Raw genomic sequence first — 18,927 nt, 5'->3', positions numbered from 1 at the left:
ACCTCGGTCGCTGAACCTTGTCCCCATACATCTGGGCAGAGATATTGCATTCCCAAATAGCATGCTCGGCTGTCTACGGTTCTTGGTGGCATGGGGTCATCCACAACTTTTTTCCTTGTGAAGTTTGGAAAAAGAATTATACATATCCGGTTAATTTGAATAATAGTAATACATAAATCAATGTTCCGAATCCTACCTGAGATATACTCGCTTTAAGAGTAACAAATACAAAATGCCTTGTCTCTGATCTTCAGCGAGAGAGAGAGAGAGAGAGAGAGAGGGGTTAGGGAAGGAGAAATTCATTACACTGCTGGACGTTGGTGTCCAAATCATCAAAGTCCATACCAAATGGATTTTGCATCTGATACAGAAGCTACATGTTCCTTGAAATTAATCTATTCAAATTCAAAGCGACATCAGTTCTAATTCTGAGACTGATTAAGAGGGACACCCATTCAAAAAAAAAAAAAAAAAAACAACAGGAACATTTTGAAGGGAAAGCAAACTATCCCTTCCAAATTACTTAACATGATATTGCCTCAAATAGTAACAAAACTGCTACATCCCAACCAACCAGCTCCTAGTCTAAGGCTTCTTCTGGACAAGCTTCTCTATCAGATCAGCTGCTTCTTGGACTGTCGTTATATTCTGAGAGCTTTCCTCCTCGACACTGATTCCAAATTCTTCCTCCAAACCCATTACTATTTCCACCTACATTGCCAGTATTATTTCATCATCATAATCATGTTGATTAAAATAATCTTATCAGTTGAAGATGAAGCAAAACTAAGCACCCAATTGTGGTATTACAGTATCAAGAGAATCAGCTCCGAGGGCAGCGAACTTGGACTCTGGGGTGAGCTCTGTCTCATCAGACAATGCCAATTGTTTCTTTACTATCTCACAAACTTTCTGCACTGTCTCAGGCTTGGCCTGCCACACATGTAAATTAAAAGATCGTTAGCTATACGACTTCATTTACCAACATTCAAGGAACCAAAGTAAGAAGGGAAGGGAAATACCGCGCAGCAAACATTGAAGCGCGAGGTCCTTAAAGTAGGGAAGACATTCTTTGCCCAACCTGCTCTAACCATCTTCAGAGTGGTTGAAGTCCCACCAGTCACCTGCACAAGCTCCTTTTTAGGACTTCAGAGTTAAATAACTTCCATCTCAATTAGTTTTTAGTCATTAAAACCCAAAATTTGAAGTGTTAACGTGAAAGCTTCCCACATCAGCTATCATAAAAATGTATTGGTACTTTTACTTTTCTTATAACCATAATGGGGGACGGGTCTCTAAAACTCATCTGAATAATTTTTCAAAAATTCAGACTTGAGTACTCATTTGTTTTCACAATACTTCTCAACTCATCTCATTATTACAACTTTCTCAAGTTTCCACACAAAATAAAATAAATAATTCAACTTTTTTAAATCTCAAAATAAAAAAATTTTAAAAATATATATTTTAACAATATTTTATTCAACTTTTAACTTTCACCTCAATTCATCTTCTCTCATCTGCAAAAACAATATTTTACAATCTTGCTTGGAGGCATGAGGTATAGTCCTAAACCCTGAGAATGTGTCAAACGGGAACGAAAAGATTGTAAAGTATAGATACATAATCTAAAAATTTAAAGCCACACAAGACCACTGAAAAGTGAGATAAGCATTGAAGACAAACAACAAGATGGTCGAAACTAAGGCACCAGACACTAATAACACGGTACACAATCTATGTCCACCTCCTAATTTAAACAAATGGGTCTGTCAAAAGTCTATGGTCCTCTCAATTCAACAATTGCCAGAACTCAGAAAAAATTGGTGAGAAATTAACTAAATTTATTCACACTGACTAATTTTCCAGCTTAGTAAACAATAAATCAATGCCCAGTCAGAGAGAGAGAGAGATCTTCATGTAACCCGGATTTAGCTTCTTCATTTTTCACCCTATTAACAGAAGAAGTTTTGGGTATTCTTAGGGAACAAAACAAAAGGCAATAATATCACAACAAAATCTGAGTCAATTCAACACCTATAGTAACAAGAAGTGAATCAGATCTGAGTTTTACACAACTAATTTAATGAAAATGAACTTACAAGAAAAGAGGCCCTTATTCACCTTATTATTCTTGAAGCATGGCTTAAGAGAAGCTCCAAAGGTAGCAGAAATAGCGGAGATAGTGGCCATTAGAGGTCTCGCGCTGAAGAAACGTGAGGTTACCGGGGGCGATGGGGGCAGATAAAACAGTAAGAGAGAGAGAAGGCTGGGCAAGTCGTGAACAGATTGGCAAGTGGGCGTAAACGTGTAAAGGTTGGTCCTTTCAACTTTGGATTGGGTTTTGCGGGATTTTGTTGGCACTGTCACGACAGGGATTTTGTTGGCATTGTCAGGTGCGAGTCCCATTGGCGCTCCACTTGGCTATATTATTTTTACTATAAGATAAAAATAAAAGGGATATTCCAAAAGAAAAAGAGAAAAAAAGTCTTAAAAAACAGAGAAATAGAGGATTCAAAATCAACGCCCACCGTGGGGCTCGAACCCACGACCACAAGGTTAAGAGCCTTGCGCTCTACCGGCTGAGCTAGACGGGCTTATTACTCCAGATACTGGAGTTTTAATTATACCTCATTCTGCACATACAAGAGTGATGCATCCATGCCATTTAATTTTTTTTTTTTCCTAAGCCCATGCCATTTAATTTTAAAACTATTATATTAATGCCATCCAAAGAGAGCAACAAAAACAGATTGACGGATGTTTTTTGAAATCACAATTTGTTCCAAAAATTTAAGCTAAGTTCCTCTCAATAAATAAGTTTAATATGTGAAATATTTAATTAAATTGAAAGTCAAAGTTTAAATTTATGACTTCTACTCAAATATTATGTGAAAACATTATTTGTCTCAAAAACTTAAATTAATAGAAATAAATAGATTTAAATATTTATATTTTTCTTAAAAGTAATGCTACATATAGTTGTAGAATGTGCAAACGCCGTACAATCACTTTGAAAAAAAGTGAGATCCACAATTAAAAAGTTAGTTTTTTTTTTCACGTGGGTCCCATATTAATTCACCTTTTTCAAAAAAACTACACGGCATTTGCACAACTTTAACTGTAAATATCATTTCTCTTATCTTAATAGTTAAGCCACTAGCCATCTCTTAATTCACTTCACTATATGTGTCTGGAAAAATCTAGTTACAAATATAATTGTGCACTAATCTAATTTGATTGATTAAAAAGTAAATTTTATTGAAAACACTATAAATTTAAAATTTTAATATGAAAAAATTAATATTAATACGCAAATTAGTATTCGACTTTACTTATACGTAACAAAACTCTTCGTGGCTAATAGTAAACCATGAAGTATTATTCATTTTATGTTGTGGTTGCACTAAAAAAATGAGGAACCATGCCTATTTATGGTGGGGAAGTTTGAGTTTACTTCATAATCTTTTGTATGATATGGAACTTATAAATAATATATTTTCATTTATATTTGTATACGTTCATGTATGATGTAGAGTTTATGGGATGCCACTCTTAGGTTGTGTTTGGTTTGAACTAAACTCGATTCATTTCAAACTAATTTTACTATCTTTTTAATTTTTTATAAAAAATTAAATTCATGTCAACATATTTCATACATTTTAACCTAAAAAGTTAAACTCATTTCAATTTTAAAAAGTTAAACATAACTTAATGAGATCTACAAAATACTGTTATTCAAAACTTAATTTATCTCAACATCTAAACATAACCTTTAACGTCAAAGATTAATGGTATAGAGTTTCCAACAATTACTTTACTAATTGGATTCTATTTTATTTTATGCAATATTTTTATTTGTGACATTTTATGTCAATCTATATTTTTTTTAAAACTTTATTTTAAGGCCTTATTTTTTGTAAGCCTTCAGCAATGGGCGTGATTGCCTCCCCTGGAGCGGGAGTTGGCTCTGGGGACATGACCACGAGACTTACGGGGACATTCAAGCACGTACAATATCTTGTCACAAGACTCAAAAGCATGCATTTCCATTGTAACAGTCACTCAAAATTCAAAAGAATGGTACACGGACACCATTAGTGGAAAGGTACGTGGAAAATGATAGAATGTCTTATGTTTTTGTTTCTACAGTTCATATATTTAATTTTTTATTTAATAATTAAAAAAGTGATTATTAATATATTGATGTATTTTTATTTTTTAAAATTAGTAAAAAGGATTTTTACTATTTAGAAAATGAAAAATGGTGTGCAAAAGCAAGGATGAAAAGTTTGGGATACTTAGTTCTGAAAAGAAAAAATTCATGACCAGTCATACAAAATTGTGCTTATTTTTAAAAAAGTATATATGATACATTTTTCTTCATAAATCCAGCAAGATTAGTATGGTTCAGCAAACAGTGCATGAGAACTTCCATTAAAGTTATTTACTTATTTAAGGCAAACATATAATGTTACTAAAGTTTTAATTAGAAAATTGACAGATAAAATAGATCTTATAATATTTATTATTATTCGTATAAAAAATAAGTAGTTCTATAGCCACATACTCCGGACCCAAATTTGGATCCTAACAAATGTAAAATTTTATGTATTTAGTTTTTTTGTTTTCATGTATTTTTAAAATACTCTTAAATATTAAAAAAATTAAAATTCACAATATTAATAAAAACTATTTACTTAATCATATAATAAAAAAAAATATCAAAAGAAATGCTCAAGATCTATTATCGAAATACCAAGCATTTCTCATAAAAATTTTCAAGATATTGTGTAACTCGTTTTGCGTTGCTGTCTCTTCATTATAGATAATAGTAAAATTTAAAAGCAATGCTACATACAATTTTAGAATTACAAATATCGCGTAATCGTTTTGAAAAAGAGTGGAGTTTACGATTAAAAAGTTAATTTTTTTTATGTGAGTCTTATATTAATTTATTTTTTTCAAAACGACTGCATGGCATTTGCATAACTACGACTGTAAATATCATTTCTCAAAATTTAAAGAGTATTGCCGGGCTAGATAGAGTTTAATTTCAAGCCCAATATTAAAATTGCCTGGCCCATCGTCTAGTCAGGTCTGCACAGCCCTACTTCTCTGGTCCGGGCCATTTTCTTTTATTCATGAACCTACTAAATATCAAAAACTTAAAATAAAAAAAAAATAAGTGCACGAACTTCAATGCCGATCCAACGGCGGAGAGTGGAAGACAACATTCAAAGACGATCTCCCCCGTGTGTACCACTTAGCCTTATCCTGCGCACGCTTGGGCACACAGTGACTCGGGCTCTCTGTGACTTCCTACACACCCACTGTAATGGCAGCTGAGCTACAACCACCAGAAGCCCTAATGACCGCCGGCCCAACAGCCGCAACCGCAACCACGACAACAGCATTAGAAGAGACGACTGCCGTACTGTCGACCGACAACCCCGGACAGGCTTTGGCCCCGAAACGGCAACGCCGGCCCAGCGTACGATTAGGCGAAATCGGAGACCAGCCAGCCACTCTCTCGTACGAGTCTCACGTCCGAAGAAACAAGCAACATCCCTTGAGGCTCCCCAAGGAGCACTCCTCTAAGTCGGTGAAGGCTCGTTCCCTTACCAACCTCGTCAACGGCGGCGATTACCACGATATCCAGGAGCCTCCAGAAGATAGGAACCAAAATGGCGACGGGAATCTCGAATTCGCGAACCGGAAGAAGGCGAAGCGGGGCGCGACGAAGCGGGTCCGATCTAATTGGGCCACGAGAATAGAAGACGGAGCCGTGGCTGAGGGCGACAGCAGAGAAGACGGCAACCAAAACGAAGGATTTAGAGATTTCGATCCGGACTCGGACAGTCAGCAGAAGGACCACAGCCCAGTCCACTCGGTCGACAATGTGGAGCTCGATTTGTGGTACGGATTTAGAAGGCAAGGCCGCGCTAGGGCTTCGCAGAGTCGCGAAAACGACGCCGTTGAGTTGGACAACTTCCCCGAGTCTGATTCGAGGGACCGGAAGTGCGTGACGAGCGAGGGAGTGAGGTCGTGGCTGTTCGAATTGGGGTTGAGTCGGTACGCGCCGGTGTTTGAGATACATGAGGTAGACGACGATGTTTTGCCGATGTTGACGCTGGAGGATCTCAAGGATATGGGAATCAACGCCATTGGCTCCAGGCGCAAAATGTATTCCGCAATTCAAAAGCTTCGCAAGGGGTTTTCGTGAGTATTTTCTCTTTCAGTTCTAAAAGGAAAAAAAGAATGTAGCTGTAATCTTAATCTTATAAACCCTCGGTCATGGCTGAAATATTGGATAAAATGCATGACTGAGATGGTTTGAGCCTCGTTCTGCTGCTGCTGATGATGATATTAATAATAACCAGAAGGTGATTATATTTATAATCTCGTTTCCTTCTGTTGGTTAGCAGTTTTGAAATGGAGCAGTTTTGTATGTTGATCTTTCCCTTGGTAATGGTACTTGAGATGCTATGTATGACTAATGAATTGTTGTAGGAAATCCGGGAAAGAGGATTTTCTTTCATGAGCTATTCTTTCTTGATATGTTTACTAATGAATGAAAAGAAACTATATGTAATTTTTAGAATGTTTGAAACTTTTAGAATCTGTTCTTTGTTCGATAAGAATTTTAAGATTATTCGTTATTGTATAAAAATCAGCTGGTCACTATACTTATGGTATCTCCTTTATACTTTCTAAGTAAAAATATCATACTATGTTGGTGTAATGTCTTTAATACCTGTTTGGTGAGGTTGGTTATTACTTATTATCTCATCTGACCTCTCCAAGTCTAAGATTAAGTTTTTGGGCTTTTATATGCTTCAATTACTGATCCTATTGAGATATTGGCTTCTCATTGCGTTGGTTTGTGGTTCTAATCATTGGTCACATCCGCTTCTTGCCTGCCCATCTCAAATGCTGTTGACTCTACAATGGTATTTTTTTTTTTTTTTTGTAAGTGCTGGCTCTAAACTGGTTTTAGAGGAGCAAGGAATTCATACAAGCTGAGTGATAGTTTCATTAATCACTTTCGCTCGATTATCTTGCATAGAGTCTGCTGAACGTATCCTGATGTTTAGGATAATTGGGTTGACTATCTTGTAACTAAGATAACTCAGTATTTTACAATCAGAATCGGTTGATGTTGAATGGCTCCTCTTATGTTGCATCTTAAGTACTGACCAAAACCTTAATTAGTAATGTTCTGTTATGGCTCAGTTACCAACGAATAAGGTTTTTGTTTTGGTTCAGGACTGCGCTTTTGAGAACTTGACTATTGTGCTTCTCTGATAAATTCTTTTGTGCTTCCAGAAAGAGTAGATATTGATTTTCAAATCAAGTGTTTCACCCTGCCCCAATGCTGGGCTATTCACTGATCCAATAAAAGCTTCTTGTCACATAGATTGAGGTCCCTTTCACTTTGTCTGGATTGGAAGAGTATAATAACTTGTCAACCTTTTAGAATGGTAGGGCCCCTCTCATGTTATGGTGCTGAGTTTAGCTGACCGGCACTTTGCGTTTAGGTTGATTCCAGTTTAGATTCTTTGATTTTATTATTATCTTTTGTTCTAACTTTAGCTGCTGGTGCCAAGCAAAAGATGTAGGTAGAGGTGTATTATCTGATTAATTTTTCAATCATTGCATGAGCTTTTGTTCAATCTTAAGACTCTGGGTATTCTCATGTAAGCATCACTCTTTCTTCCATGCTTGATTGGCTTAATTCATTATATAGGCCTTCTTTTGCATAAAACTGTTACCTACAAAAGATTGGTCTCTACCCTAAGTGACAGTCTATGGAGTCTCTATTGCAAATTCATGGACATAAATCAAGATCATAAAATACGTTTCTGGGAAAGATGGTAATGTTGTATGTGCATGTAAACCTTATTTTTAGAACGCTTAAGCCTGCCTATGTTGCTGCATATCCTGCCTGGTCTTGACAAGTTTCTTTGGCAGCTCAGGTCCTATTTTCAGTTTTACACGGTGCCTTGTCCAAGAGATTTTTTTTTTTTTTTTTCCTTTACAGGGTGACATGAATATAATAATGGTCGAGACTGAGATTAGTGACCAGATACGCTTCATTTTATCACCCATCTTTTGTTAAGAACTTGATCGATTCTTCTTGCTTTAATAAAACTTTATTTTATTTATACTAATAATAATAATAAGAAGCTGATGGATTCTTGGTTTATCTGCCTTCTCCTCCGGTTTTCCATCTCTGTGCAAGCGCCGCCCATGCAACTATGTTGGTCATTTGAGCCTCGTGAAATAACCAGGGTGGTTTGAAAATCAGATGAAAGCAGAGATGGACTCTGAGCTCTTGCCTATGCTCTCAAAATGATTTTATTTTATTTTATTTTTTTTCAATTCTTTTTGCTTCAGTCCAAGTTAGGCAAATAGGCCTGCTGGGCCATCCAACAACTCCTTCTCTTCTCTAGAATGCGGGGCAGAATTACCGGCCCAAGAGATAAAGCCGAACCCTAAGCGTGCATAATAATTATTTATTTATTTGGGCCAGCATCCCCAAGATTGGATCGTCATTTTCCCTCCGTAGCCCACTTGGAAAGTTCGATTGCGAACATATTTCTCATTTATCCAATTGGTTGGCGGCATATTAAGAGATGATTATGGTGAAGTTATCTCAATTTGCTGCTTAAAAATATCATGATTGCTTCCTCATATTCCTTCAACTCGTTGCTGCATGCTGTAGCCTCGTTTTGCTGTGAGAGTTTTGAGTTGTATGTCGTTGTTCATAACACATTGTTAAAAGAAATAATAATAATTGAATACCAAGCCCCCCCCCACATATAATGCATAGCCTGAAATTACAAAATTTTCGTATATATTGACCCCAGAACCATAAACATCGATCGTTAATTTCTGGGTATTCCAGACTATTTTCTCGATCAAATATTATATAATGAAAAAAAAAACTATATAAAAAAAAAAAAAAAAAAAAACTAAAAAAGATGAAGATGATAAAAAAAAGAAAGAAGTTATCATAAATTAACCAGAGATACGTACATTAACATATAATTATTTATATATATGTGAATGAATATTAATATAAATTAATATTCGTGAATAATTTCAAGCTGCACTCCTGCCATAGTACAAGACCATGACGTGGTCATCATCCGTGGTTGAGGAGGAGGAGTCGCCTGGAGGAAGCAAAGTCAGTACTGCTTCCGGCGGCCTCTGGGGACTAGAATTAATCGACTGCCATATGTTATCTCTTACATGCTGCAACGTCAAGAAAGGTTGAAGCTCTTGCCCTCTACATGTTATCTGTATCTGTACCCATCAACATCATACATGACTAATTAAATTAAATACGTCGTCATGTTAATTACAGCTAGGCATATATATATATATATATATAGTGATAATTAAAAAAGAAGTAAAATATACGTACATTAATATTAATAGTGGTCCAAAACTATACAACATCATGATCATGTAGCTTTAGAATGATGACAAGAATATCATAATTCTCGTGGATAAATTACAACGATTTCTCACCACTTGATGGTGATAAGAAGCAATTAATTAATTAATTTCTTAAGTTTTCTTTTTAAGTTAACTTCGCGATCGCTAGCTAGCTAGCCTAGTACGTTATTGGCATTATCTCATCATGTATTCATCCCTCATATCGACATCTGATCTTAGAGATCGATTGGTCATATATATACCCAATAATATTAACGTACTCTTTTAAGTCACTTGTAAGTAAGGATAAATAATACCAGATCAAGACAATTATATAGCTATCATATCTGCATGATCATTAATATAAAAAAATAAAAAAATAAATAAAAATAAAAATATTAAAAATCATACAGCATATATATATATAATATATATATTTAATGTAGGTACTCATGAAGTCATGCTTTGTCAATAGCTTACGTACGTCTTCTCCATGCTACCGGCCCCATAAAAATCTTTGTTACGTCTACTTTAACCATAAAATTCCCTTTTTTTTTTTTTTTCTTTTCCTTATTACTCGAAGATCCCTCAAATTATAGGTCATGAGAGGGTAGCCAAATGGTCATCCCACCTTCGAGGGCTGCCCTACTAATATCCCCCACGATCTTGAACTGCCCAATTTTAATCATTAAAGGGGTCCCATGGTCCAGATCACTTTGCTCGTAAGCCAAAATATATGATGCTACCTTGGACTTTAATTATTTATTTTTTTAATATATTGTTATTCCACAATCGATATCCAAGCATACAATAACATATAGTACTACAAAGTTTGGATCCAAAAAGCATGGCGTGGAATGTTGCACGATTATTAATTTATTATATTCTAAACCTCCTAAGTGCTAAACTATATAATATACATACATACACACACACTAATTCCAAACGTACATCTTCATGCACGTCTCATTCACGTTGCTTCGGGAGATAAAAAAAAAAAAAAAAAGAAGCCCTAACATGTTGGTCAATATTCCTTTGTGGAACCTCCATACATATATATATATATATATATAAATATATATATATATATATATATATTTATATATATATTTATATGTAGTAGTTGCCGAGGAAGACCTGGCAAAACCTTGTTTTTGAAAGGGTCGCTAGCTATTTAATTATATATCCTAGCTAGCTAGTAAGGATTATATATGTCTATATAGTTTCAGTTGTGCATGCATCCTATTCACCAACAATATATGCTGATTTCTTTTAAATTGGATCTTATCTGAGTGTCATGCGTTTTTTTATTTTATTTTTCTTTTTTGTTGTTTTTTTTTTCAACAACTTGCAATGATTCTGTTCTTGATTTCTTCTTCATGCATTGCTTTCCTCCGACGTAAAAAAATCTATGTTTAGATGATTAAGATTCTTTCGTCTTTATATTATATATATATTCTCTTCGATTGCTTCTGGTCGAGATAATGGTGTCTTTTAAATCCCACCAAGGCGAACCACTTAAGGTTTTGACGTGCCTTTTCAAGCACTATCGATGGGGAAAAAGAAAGGAAAATTAGAGAAGAAGGGCCTACAATTAGCTGTCGGAAAGCTGAGTTGAAAGAAGCGAAAGCATGACGAAAGGGACCGAAATATAATACATATTAGCTAGCTAGCTAAGCATGCAGCATACATATCATGGGGAGTTGAGAGTGACAGTTTCCACATGTACTCCACACGTGTGGTTTTCATGACCCTACGATATGATTAATTTGGATGTGCTATAGCAATAACTTCGTTTCTTTTTTTTCTATGTCATGAATGAGTTCTGTCAACTAGCTAGGCCAAGATATATAATCCAGGTTGAAGATCGTTTAGATATTAATTAGGTTAATAAAGGAGGGCCTATTCCTACCTTGGAATTGAGATATCTTTTCGCTTTTCCTACATTGATTATAATTGCCCTAAGAGTGAGTACTGGCATTCATCTTCCATGTAATTAAAAGGTAATTTAGCTTCTAATTTATTGTGGCTAGCTAGTGATTATCACTTAAAAAACAGAAAAATGAGCATATATATATGTATGTATGTATGCATGAACATAATGGATTGCATTCAGGGATCGTAGCATACCAAAAGACAAAGATAATTGGAAAGAGAAGTCCTCCTAAATTTACGCTAAGGGTGGCTGCTAAATGTAGGTAGTTGACCCTCATATGTATAGTTCACACTAGCTGATGATCGGAAACCTAATCATAATTGGCTATATATGTATTAAGTTGCATACATTAATGTGAACGAAATTAAGGTGATCATGATCGGGGCTGGCATCCATCCTGCATGCGGGGCTGCATGGAGTTTTCTAGATATATAAGAATATCTTAGAAGCTAGTGAGTCCAATCCATGAAGAATTTGCCTATCTATGGCACAATTTGACCTTAATAACGTAGTTATAAGTTAGTGATGGCGAATAAATATTATATTCATCATGCAGTATATGCATGGGTGTATCGTCATATAGCTAGGTGTTTGTGTATGTGTTAGGATTCTAGTTTTGATTCATGGTTGTTGCATTATCGGTTTCATTAAGAACTTCATGTAAGTGATAAAAAATAAAAAATAAAAAAATACTATCTTAAAATCTCCTAATTACTTCATGGCATATATGCATGACGTTCAAGGAAACATTAATACGGAATTAGTATATATATACTTTCTCTAACGCTGGCTACTGCATGCATGCATATATAGCTAGCTACTTGGTTTTACATCTTCGTGATTTTAACATGTCCTTAATTGAATTTTACAATTTGCATGCATCAACAACTTATAATGGCTCTATATGATATGAAGTTCAAGAACCGGCCGCCAGTGGTAAGAATACTATGTGTGTGTGTGTGTGTACGTACGTACGCAGATGATCATGTAAAAGATTGAAATTCTGCTATATATTAACAGATATATATTGTTTGTCTTTGTTTTCTGCATGCAGTAGTTAGTACTACTCCTTGTACGTAGCTAGCTTATACTATATATCCAGTTAATTTCTAGATAATTTTCTCCTTTTCTTATAATATCATATTAAAGTGATGAACCTTCCCCAAGCACGCATACATATAGAAAAATATACTGCTTAAACGCAAACTCAAATTAACCTATAACATTAATATATGATAATATAAGTTATTATATATATATATATATATATATATATATGCTAAATTTCCGATCCCAAAGGAAAAACAACAAAAGCCAAATAATCAGATAGCTATATAGTATATATATATAATATGTATGAAATAATTAAGAATTAAATATTATATATATGTTATTCTTAAATTAAATTAAACTTATACGCATACTGCAATTAATTATAAGTAGGTCTTTGAAAAACTGTTCGGTCATTACTACATACTGCCTATATATATATAGTACTTATAAGGGTATATATAGAATATCATGTTTTGATTCTCGACCGACCTTAATCAACCTTAGAAATTTAAGTACCTCAAGTTTCAAACTATATATATTAACAACTGAAATTAATGGTGGACATGTGCTTTAATTAAATACTTGAATGCAATGATCAGCTGCGAAACCGATCGAGACTAGTCATAATTTATATATGGCTCCCAATTAGCTAGGTACTAGATCAAATTCTTCATGCAGAGAAAAATCTCAAGTAACATATATATATATATATATATATATATTATATATATATATATATATATATATATATTATACTTGAATTATATATATTGTTTCATATATAGCCATAAGTTTATATATATATATATAGTGCTCAAGTATTTTATATAAAAAGAACTTAAAATATTTTATAGTAATAATTAGCTAGGAAAGAAATAATATTGGCTTTCGATGCATGTGCATGCAGGAGTGTACATGAAGCGTATGATCATGATCATAATTAAAGTGGCCGGGGACATGACAACGTTAATTTTTGTGTATCTATTAGAAAAATCATGTCACTTTTTACCAATATGTATGATCTCGTACAAGCTAGCTAGCTAAACTAGTGCTTATTAAAGTATAGATCATCGAAGTACGTACTACTTATTAATTGAATATATTACGTGTGGTACGTACTACTTCCACACACACACACACACATATATATATCATTATAAGCATTACCAAGAACTCTGTACAACCTTCAGTCATATAATAATTCCATCATCGCCAAAAGACATGTGGCTTTATTGGTATTATCCTAGCTTCTAAAATAAAGGTGTAGAGTTCAAAACTCCACCTCCCTAAATGTATTATATATATATAATTCGATCCTCTTCATAATTTGCTTATAATAATTTACACTTACCAAAATTAATTACATTCTGATTGATGGAATTTTATATGGTTAAGCCTACCATGCAGCAAGAGTAGTACTTGCAAGCATGGTGAAGCTGGTCATTACTATGGATCGATCGACTGGCTAATTATACTAATTATATCCTAGCTAGCCATCCACCACCCCCCCGCCCCCCACATAAAACGTACAACACCCACACACACAGGCACAGACACGTACACAACAGATGTGAAATACCAGTAGGGTGTTAGCATTCCATTTAAAGCGCTGTGATTCTCTTACCTCATATATATAATATATATATGTGGCAATGCTATATATAGTGGAATTACAAACGCCGCGCAATCGCTTTGAAAAAGAGTGGAGTCCATGATTAAAAAGTTAGTTTTTTTTTTCATACGGGTCTCATATTAATTCATTTTTTTCAAAACGACTGCACGCCGCTTGCACAACCACAACTGCAAATATCATTTCTCATATATATATATATATATATATATATATATATATCTATCTATGTGTGCGCTCGCGCGCGCGCATGCATATATATGCCAACTATCAAGACGAATGCTAGCTAGCTCCACGAACATGCAGTCGCATGACTAAGTTCCTTAAAAGCCTTTCATCCCATTTTAGAATTACTCGTTCATATTTTCAGGCCTACATGAGTTTAATGAGAGATTTCAATTTTAATGGTTATCTAAAGGTCTGCTAGCCAGGTACTTAGGATTAGAACTTAATTTTGTTGGAGTATCCTGGCCTGTTGGCTAGATTGACTTTAAGAAAAAAAAAAGAAAACCTATATATAATTTAACTTGTTATTGATATCTAGACTTGCATGATGAAGGTGTTACGTACAAAGGGTCAAAACATGTGTTATTGTGGTTATACTTGATGATCAGAAAGCCATTACAATTATAATTGTAGAATTAGGAGATGTCTTCTATCATTGTTTGTACGTGTTTCTATATACATGTATATGTGTATCGTCTGAACGTGTGTGTGTGTCCGGATCTGTATCTATATATATATATACATGGCGTTTTGAATTTGGTTGTGCTTTCTCCTGTTTTCCATGGAAGTATTGTTTTAGGGTTTGTGGAAAGTGGGTGGTAGGTAGTTTTCTAAAGTTGTGTCCAGATTTCTCCACTTGAACTTTACATGCACCTAAATCCATCACCAAAATGTCCGCAGCATATAAACCTCAAAACTTAAGACCAATTTGGAAATGGCGATCTTTTTCATGATTAGAAAAGTTCTCAGTTGAAGCCAAATTCTACTTATAATAGATTCAAACTTGAAAGGCTAATAATCCAAAAGGTGAAGATGGCTCCTCCCCAGATATATACTTCCCACCTAATTCAGAAATGTGATTTTAACAGAAGAAATAAAGAAATTCTTAGTTCTGCTGTTTCTTTCATGCCTCTAACAACAAGTACTATATGTCCATATTCATCTAATTAAATTAGTCGATTGATAAAATCTGTGATTGGGTTTGGTTCATTTTGCTATTAATTCTATGCACCCATACATGTCTTGTCATTAATCGTCAGAACACACACACACACTCATATATATATATAATAACCAAAATGAAGAAGCAATAAGCTAGCTAGCTCATGGAACCAATCAAACACCAACATATATATATAAGCATTTCTAACGAAAAGTAGATCAAGTTGCGGTAATGGATTTAAATACCTCTGATTCGCTATCCAGTTTCAGCTTATTGACCAAGTACTTCATTAATAATCGAACTGTCATCCTTCCATCCCTGAAGATTTGAAAGCCAAAACATATAAAAGCGAAATAAGTAACGATCGAGCTGAGAGAGACGGAGGGGAGAGAGAAACTTCAGTTTTAATTTGTGAACTCAAAAGAAAGGCTTTAGATTTTTTTTTTTTGAAAAAAAAAGACGAAGTGAAGATAAATCAAAGAGGATATGATATATTACTTGATTCTCAGGTAGTTCTTTGGTATCTGAGGCAAAAATGGTTCTTTTGTTCTGCATTAATGAGAAACCAAGTGAAAACTGTTACAAAACAAATTATATTCCTATGCCTAGCTTCCAAATATACAGATATTATAGGAGAAGAGAACAGAAAAATTAATTTTGGACCAGATATATTTTGATCAATTGATCGAAATTTGTTACCAGCTGTTCTATTTTTAGATATATAATATGCACTTAACTGATTCTGGGATGCTCGTAGCATAAACCAAATGCCCGAATGGGGCCTCCGAGGAGGATCAATAACTCTAAAATCTAAGCTCGGCCCGGCAACATCCATCATAGATTGGAGCTGAAGCGGCGGCTGTGCAAAATACGACCCGAATGGCATCAAGGAAGAAGACGATGATGTAGAGGAAGAAGCAGTACTCCCTATATTATGCCGAATTGGCCTAAACGCCGCCCAGTTAATCTCTTGGTGATGAGGAAAGTTTGAAGTACTACTTCCCGGGTGCTGAAAAAACAAGGATGTACTAAAACTAGTGGCACGAGGAACTCTAAATTCGGGAACATGGAAGATAGGAGCTAATGGCCTTGCTTGCTGAGAAGTACTGCCACCGGGCAATAGATCAAGCTCGATCGACCCGGAACCTCTTCTCGCCGTTGGGTTTGCCTGATGATCATCATGCTTGCTGTTATGGCTGCAGGCGGCGTGACCGCCTATACTCAATTTTAGCCACCCTTCATCCCTCTCTTCTTGATGAATAAGATCCTTTGAGCTCGTCGCCGCTTCGTTAAGGCTACTGTTAGTTCTCGATTCATCTTCAGCCATATTCTGATCACCGACCACAGGATCAGATCCTAAGCAAGATTCAGTACTAAAGTATGCATACCCTTCTACAGTACCGCTCATAAGATCAAAATCTTCTCTATAATTAGCACCAGTACCACAACCAGCATAATCTCCGGAAATATGAAGATGTTGTTGTTTAGAGAGGGTTTGAGCAGCTGGAACCATGGACGTCATATCCGGTTGCCTGGGATATCGACCCGCCAGTTTCGGTGATTGTCTTCCGTATAATTGTTGAGCAGCTTGTACCCGGTCTCAAGGCAAGCCATGGATTAATGAAGATCCTGGGATATTGTGGGCTTTATATGTGAGAGAGGGATCATGATCCGCTGGAGCCATGAGAATGTTTTGGGATTGTGGAACAAAAAAAGAGAGAGATGCCCATTAACCAGATAAGGGTGGTTGTTGTTGTTATAAGCTGTTTCATCATAGACATATCAGAGAACAAAGAGGAGAATTAGAAACTTTGCAAATCTCACTTTCCATGAATTTTATTTGTTTGGAAGCTTGCGGAGATGAAATAGGCGCAGGAGAGAGAGAGAGAGAGAGGGAGAGAGAGAGAGAGAGAGAGAGAGAGAGAGAGAGAGAGAGAGAGAGAGAGAGAGAGAGATGGTGGTCAGTCAGTTAGATTGAATATTTATTATTCTAGAGGAGGTCGAACTGTAGTACTGATCGATATATATTTTTATTTTGACTTTTCTTCTTAAGATGAAATATATGTTCCACCTGTTTTCTATAGGGAAAACTTTAGGGCAGGGTTCTTCGGCCAGCTAACAACTTTAGGGCAAATTTCAAGGATAAATTTACTAGAAAAACTCTTTTCTTTTTGGAATATCACAAAAAGGCCCTTTTTAGCCCTAATAGAGGTTCCTTGTATAGATGATCAAACAGCAAGAAAGAGACAACTTAAGTGCTGCCAGTTTTGTCTCCATTAATTTGCTTGAAAGACAGTTTTTGCAGGTTTCTTTTGCCAAATTTGGAAGGAATTAGAGTTTTTAAACGTGTTTTATTCCGTCGACATCCATACAAATACAATTGGCCAGGCTCTCACTTGTTGAAGGAAACATCAATATTGCCATAAAAAATGGCCTAGCTTAGAATTACTTATATATTGATGATGATCATCATATATACTCCTAGCTAAAAGTTTTTTATGCTATGGGTACTTTTAGCGATCGAGATGCTTTCTGAGTAGAAAATGAAGTAACATTTATCATCCTTTGACACTAATTGCTATTATAAATATATATATATATATATATATATATATCAAACAGAGGACTGCAGTATGGATGAATATTTTCATGAGATCATGCCTGAATTTGAGAGAGAGGGGGGGAGTGCCCACATAAGTACTGGTCGGGCATAATGACATGCATTACCTGTCAATAATGAGTTATTAATGAGACGGATCACGTACATTTGGGTATAGGTTATGATTAAGAGGGGATTATAAACAAATAAAGAAATAAATTATAGGGACTTAATTTGGGCATGCATGATGTTGTCTCCCCACAACCTGAGAAAATATACAAGCTAGTTAGCACAGCAACGTGGGCTTTGTTTAGCCATGTGCCTCCCACCCTCATTGCACATACTGTGTACGGAATCAGAATAATTGTCTATCCATCCTCTTCCTGTTCTTTTTGGTTTAAAACCTCTGTTATGGTGAAAAGAAAGTTTCAAAATGAGTACTGATTTCTAAATTGAAGTGCAATGGTGGCTGTTCTTGGCTGGCTGCCTCTCATCCTGGAAAAGCTGGCCAGTTTCTTTCCATCCCATCAAACACGTTTAAACGCACACTCTCTCTCTCTCTCTCTCTCGCTCTCTCTGAGAAAAACCTTGGTTCGAAACAAAGGGACTTTTCAAAGACAGTTATATCAACGACTCTCTAACTGAAACAATGACATTTTTATATACAGATGGAAAGCCATAATAATGAGGAGCATTTTTAATTTGAGCCACCTTATAAGTTTTGGATAGTTGGAGATAGAGGCCGTACTAAAATTAGTAAGACAATTCTAGGCCGATCGAATGCATGATGATCACTTTCTTGATCTGTCTCAAAAATTAAAGTAAACAATGCTTTTAGATTCGTCGTTGCAGCTGATCATGATCTATAGGCAATGAAGTTTGCTTCAAGCTTCAGATAAATAATTTCTATCATCTTCTTTTTTATGTTAATGCGTGTATATATATATTTATATAGTTTTTGTCCAAACCCTATACGGACGAAAAATGCAGGAAAAAGTTCTAGTTGTTCCAGCCGGGGGGATTAGAATTCAGACATATGTATGTCATGCGCTCGCTCTCTCTCTCTCTCTCTCTCTAAAAGCAGCTAGCTAGCC

At 35.3% G+C, this 18,927-nt stretch overlaps 3 protein-coding genes and 1 non-coding gene across 7 annotated transcripts; 1 reads left to right on the top strand and 3 right to left on the bottom strand.

Annotated features, from left to right (window-relative positions):
• Positions 1–283: 283 nt before the first annotated feature.
• On the bottom strand, positions 284–2,412 carry LOC122312471 (acyl carrier protein 1, chloroplastic-like). 3 transcript variants are annotated; one of them, XM_043127091.1, is made up of 4 exons: positions 2,125–2,412; positions 1,023–1,136; positions 811–933; positions 284–711 (listed from the first exon to the last, which is right to left on the bottom strand). In XM_043127091.1, the coding sequence occupies exons 1-4, from the start codon at positions 2,407–2,409 to the stop codon at positions 586–588; spliced, it is 648 nt and encodes a 215-aa protein (XP_042983025.1). In that variant the 5' UTR covers positions 2,410–2,412; the 3' UTR covers positions 284–585. The 3 variants fall into 3 exon arrangements, with proteins under 3 accessions (XP_042983025.1, XP_042983026.1, XP_042983028.1); XM_043127092.1 differs by having other exon boundaries at positions 1,023–1,133; XM_043127094.1 differs by having other exon boundaries at positions 1,023–1,124.
• A 112-nt stretch (positions 2,413–2,524) lies between these two features.
• Positions 2,525–2,597, bottom strand: TRNAK-CUU. Its single transcript has one exon. It is a non-coding gene; the product is annotated as a tRNA-Lys (tRNA).
• A 2,627-nt stretch (positions 2,598–5,224) lies between these two features.
• On the top strand, positions 5,225–6,698 carry LOC122314450 (protein bicaudal C homolog 1-A-like). The gene has a single exon (XM_043130066.1). It carries the CDS (start codon positions 5,339–5,341, stop codon positions 6,224–6,226), a length of 888 nt encoding a protein of 295 aa, XP_042986000.1. The 5' UTR covers positions 5,225–5,338; the 3' UTR covers positions 6,227–6,698.
• A 2,274-nt stretch (positions 6,699–8,972) lies between these two features.
• LOC122313909 lies at positions 8,973–17,164 on the bottom strand. Of its 2 annotated transcripts, XM_043129211.1 has the most exons (4): positions 15,972–17,163; positions 15,733–15,783; positions 15,480–15,552; positions 8,973–9,312 (listed from the first exon to the last, which is right to left on the bottom strand). In XM_043129211.1, the coding sequence occupies exons 1-4, from the start codon at positions 16,754–16,756 to the stop codon at positions 9,109–9,111; spliced, it is 1,113 nt and encodes a 370-aa protein (XP_042985145.1). In that variant the 5' UTR covers positions 16,757–17,163; the 3' UTR covers positions 8,973–9,108. The 2 variants fall into 2 exon arrangements, with proteins under 2 accessions (XP_042985145.1, XP_042985146.1); XM_043129212.1 differs by lacking the exon at positions 15,733–15,783 and having other exon boundaries at positions 15,972–17,164.
• Between the last annotated feature and the right edge of the window lie 1,763 nt (positions 17,165–18,927).

The sequence above is a fragment of the Carya illinoinensis genome, chromosome 6, assembly GCF_018687715.1.
Source record: "Carya illinoinensis cultivar Pawnee chromosome 6, C.illinoinensisPawnee_v1, whole genome shotgun sequence".
In the NCBI taxonomy this organism is placed as follows: domain Eukaryota; kingdom Viridiplantae; phylum Streptophyta; class Magnoliopsida; order Fagales; family Juglandaceae; genus Carya; species Carya illinoinensis.
Note: the sequence above shows the minus strand (reverse complement) of the source record. Positions and strands in the feature narration are given on the sequence as shown.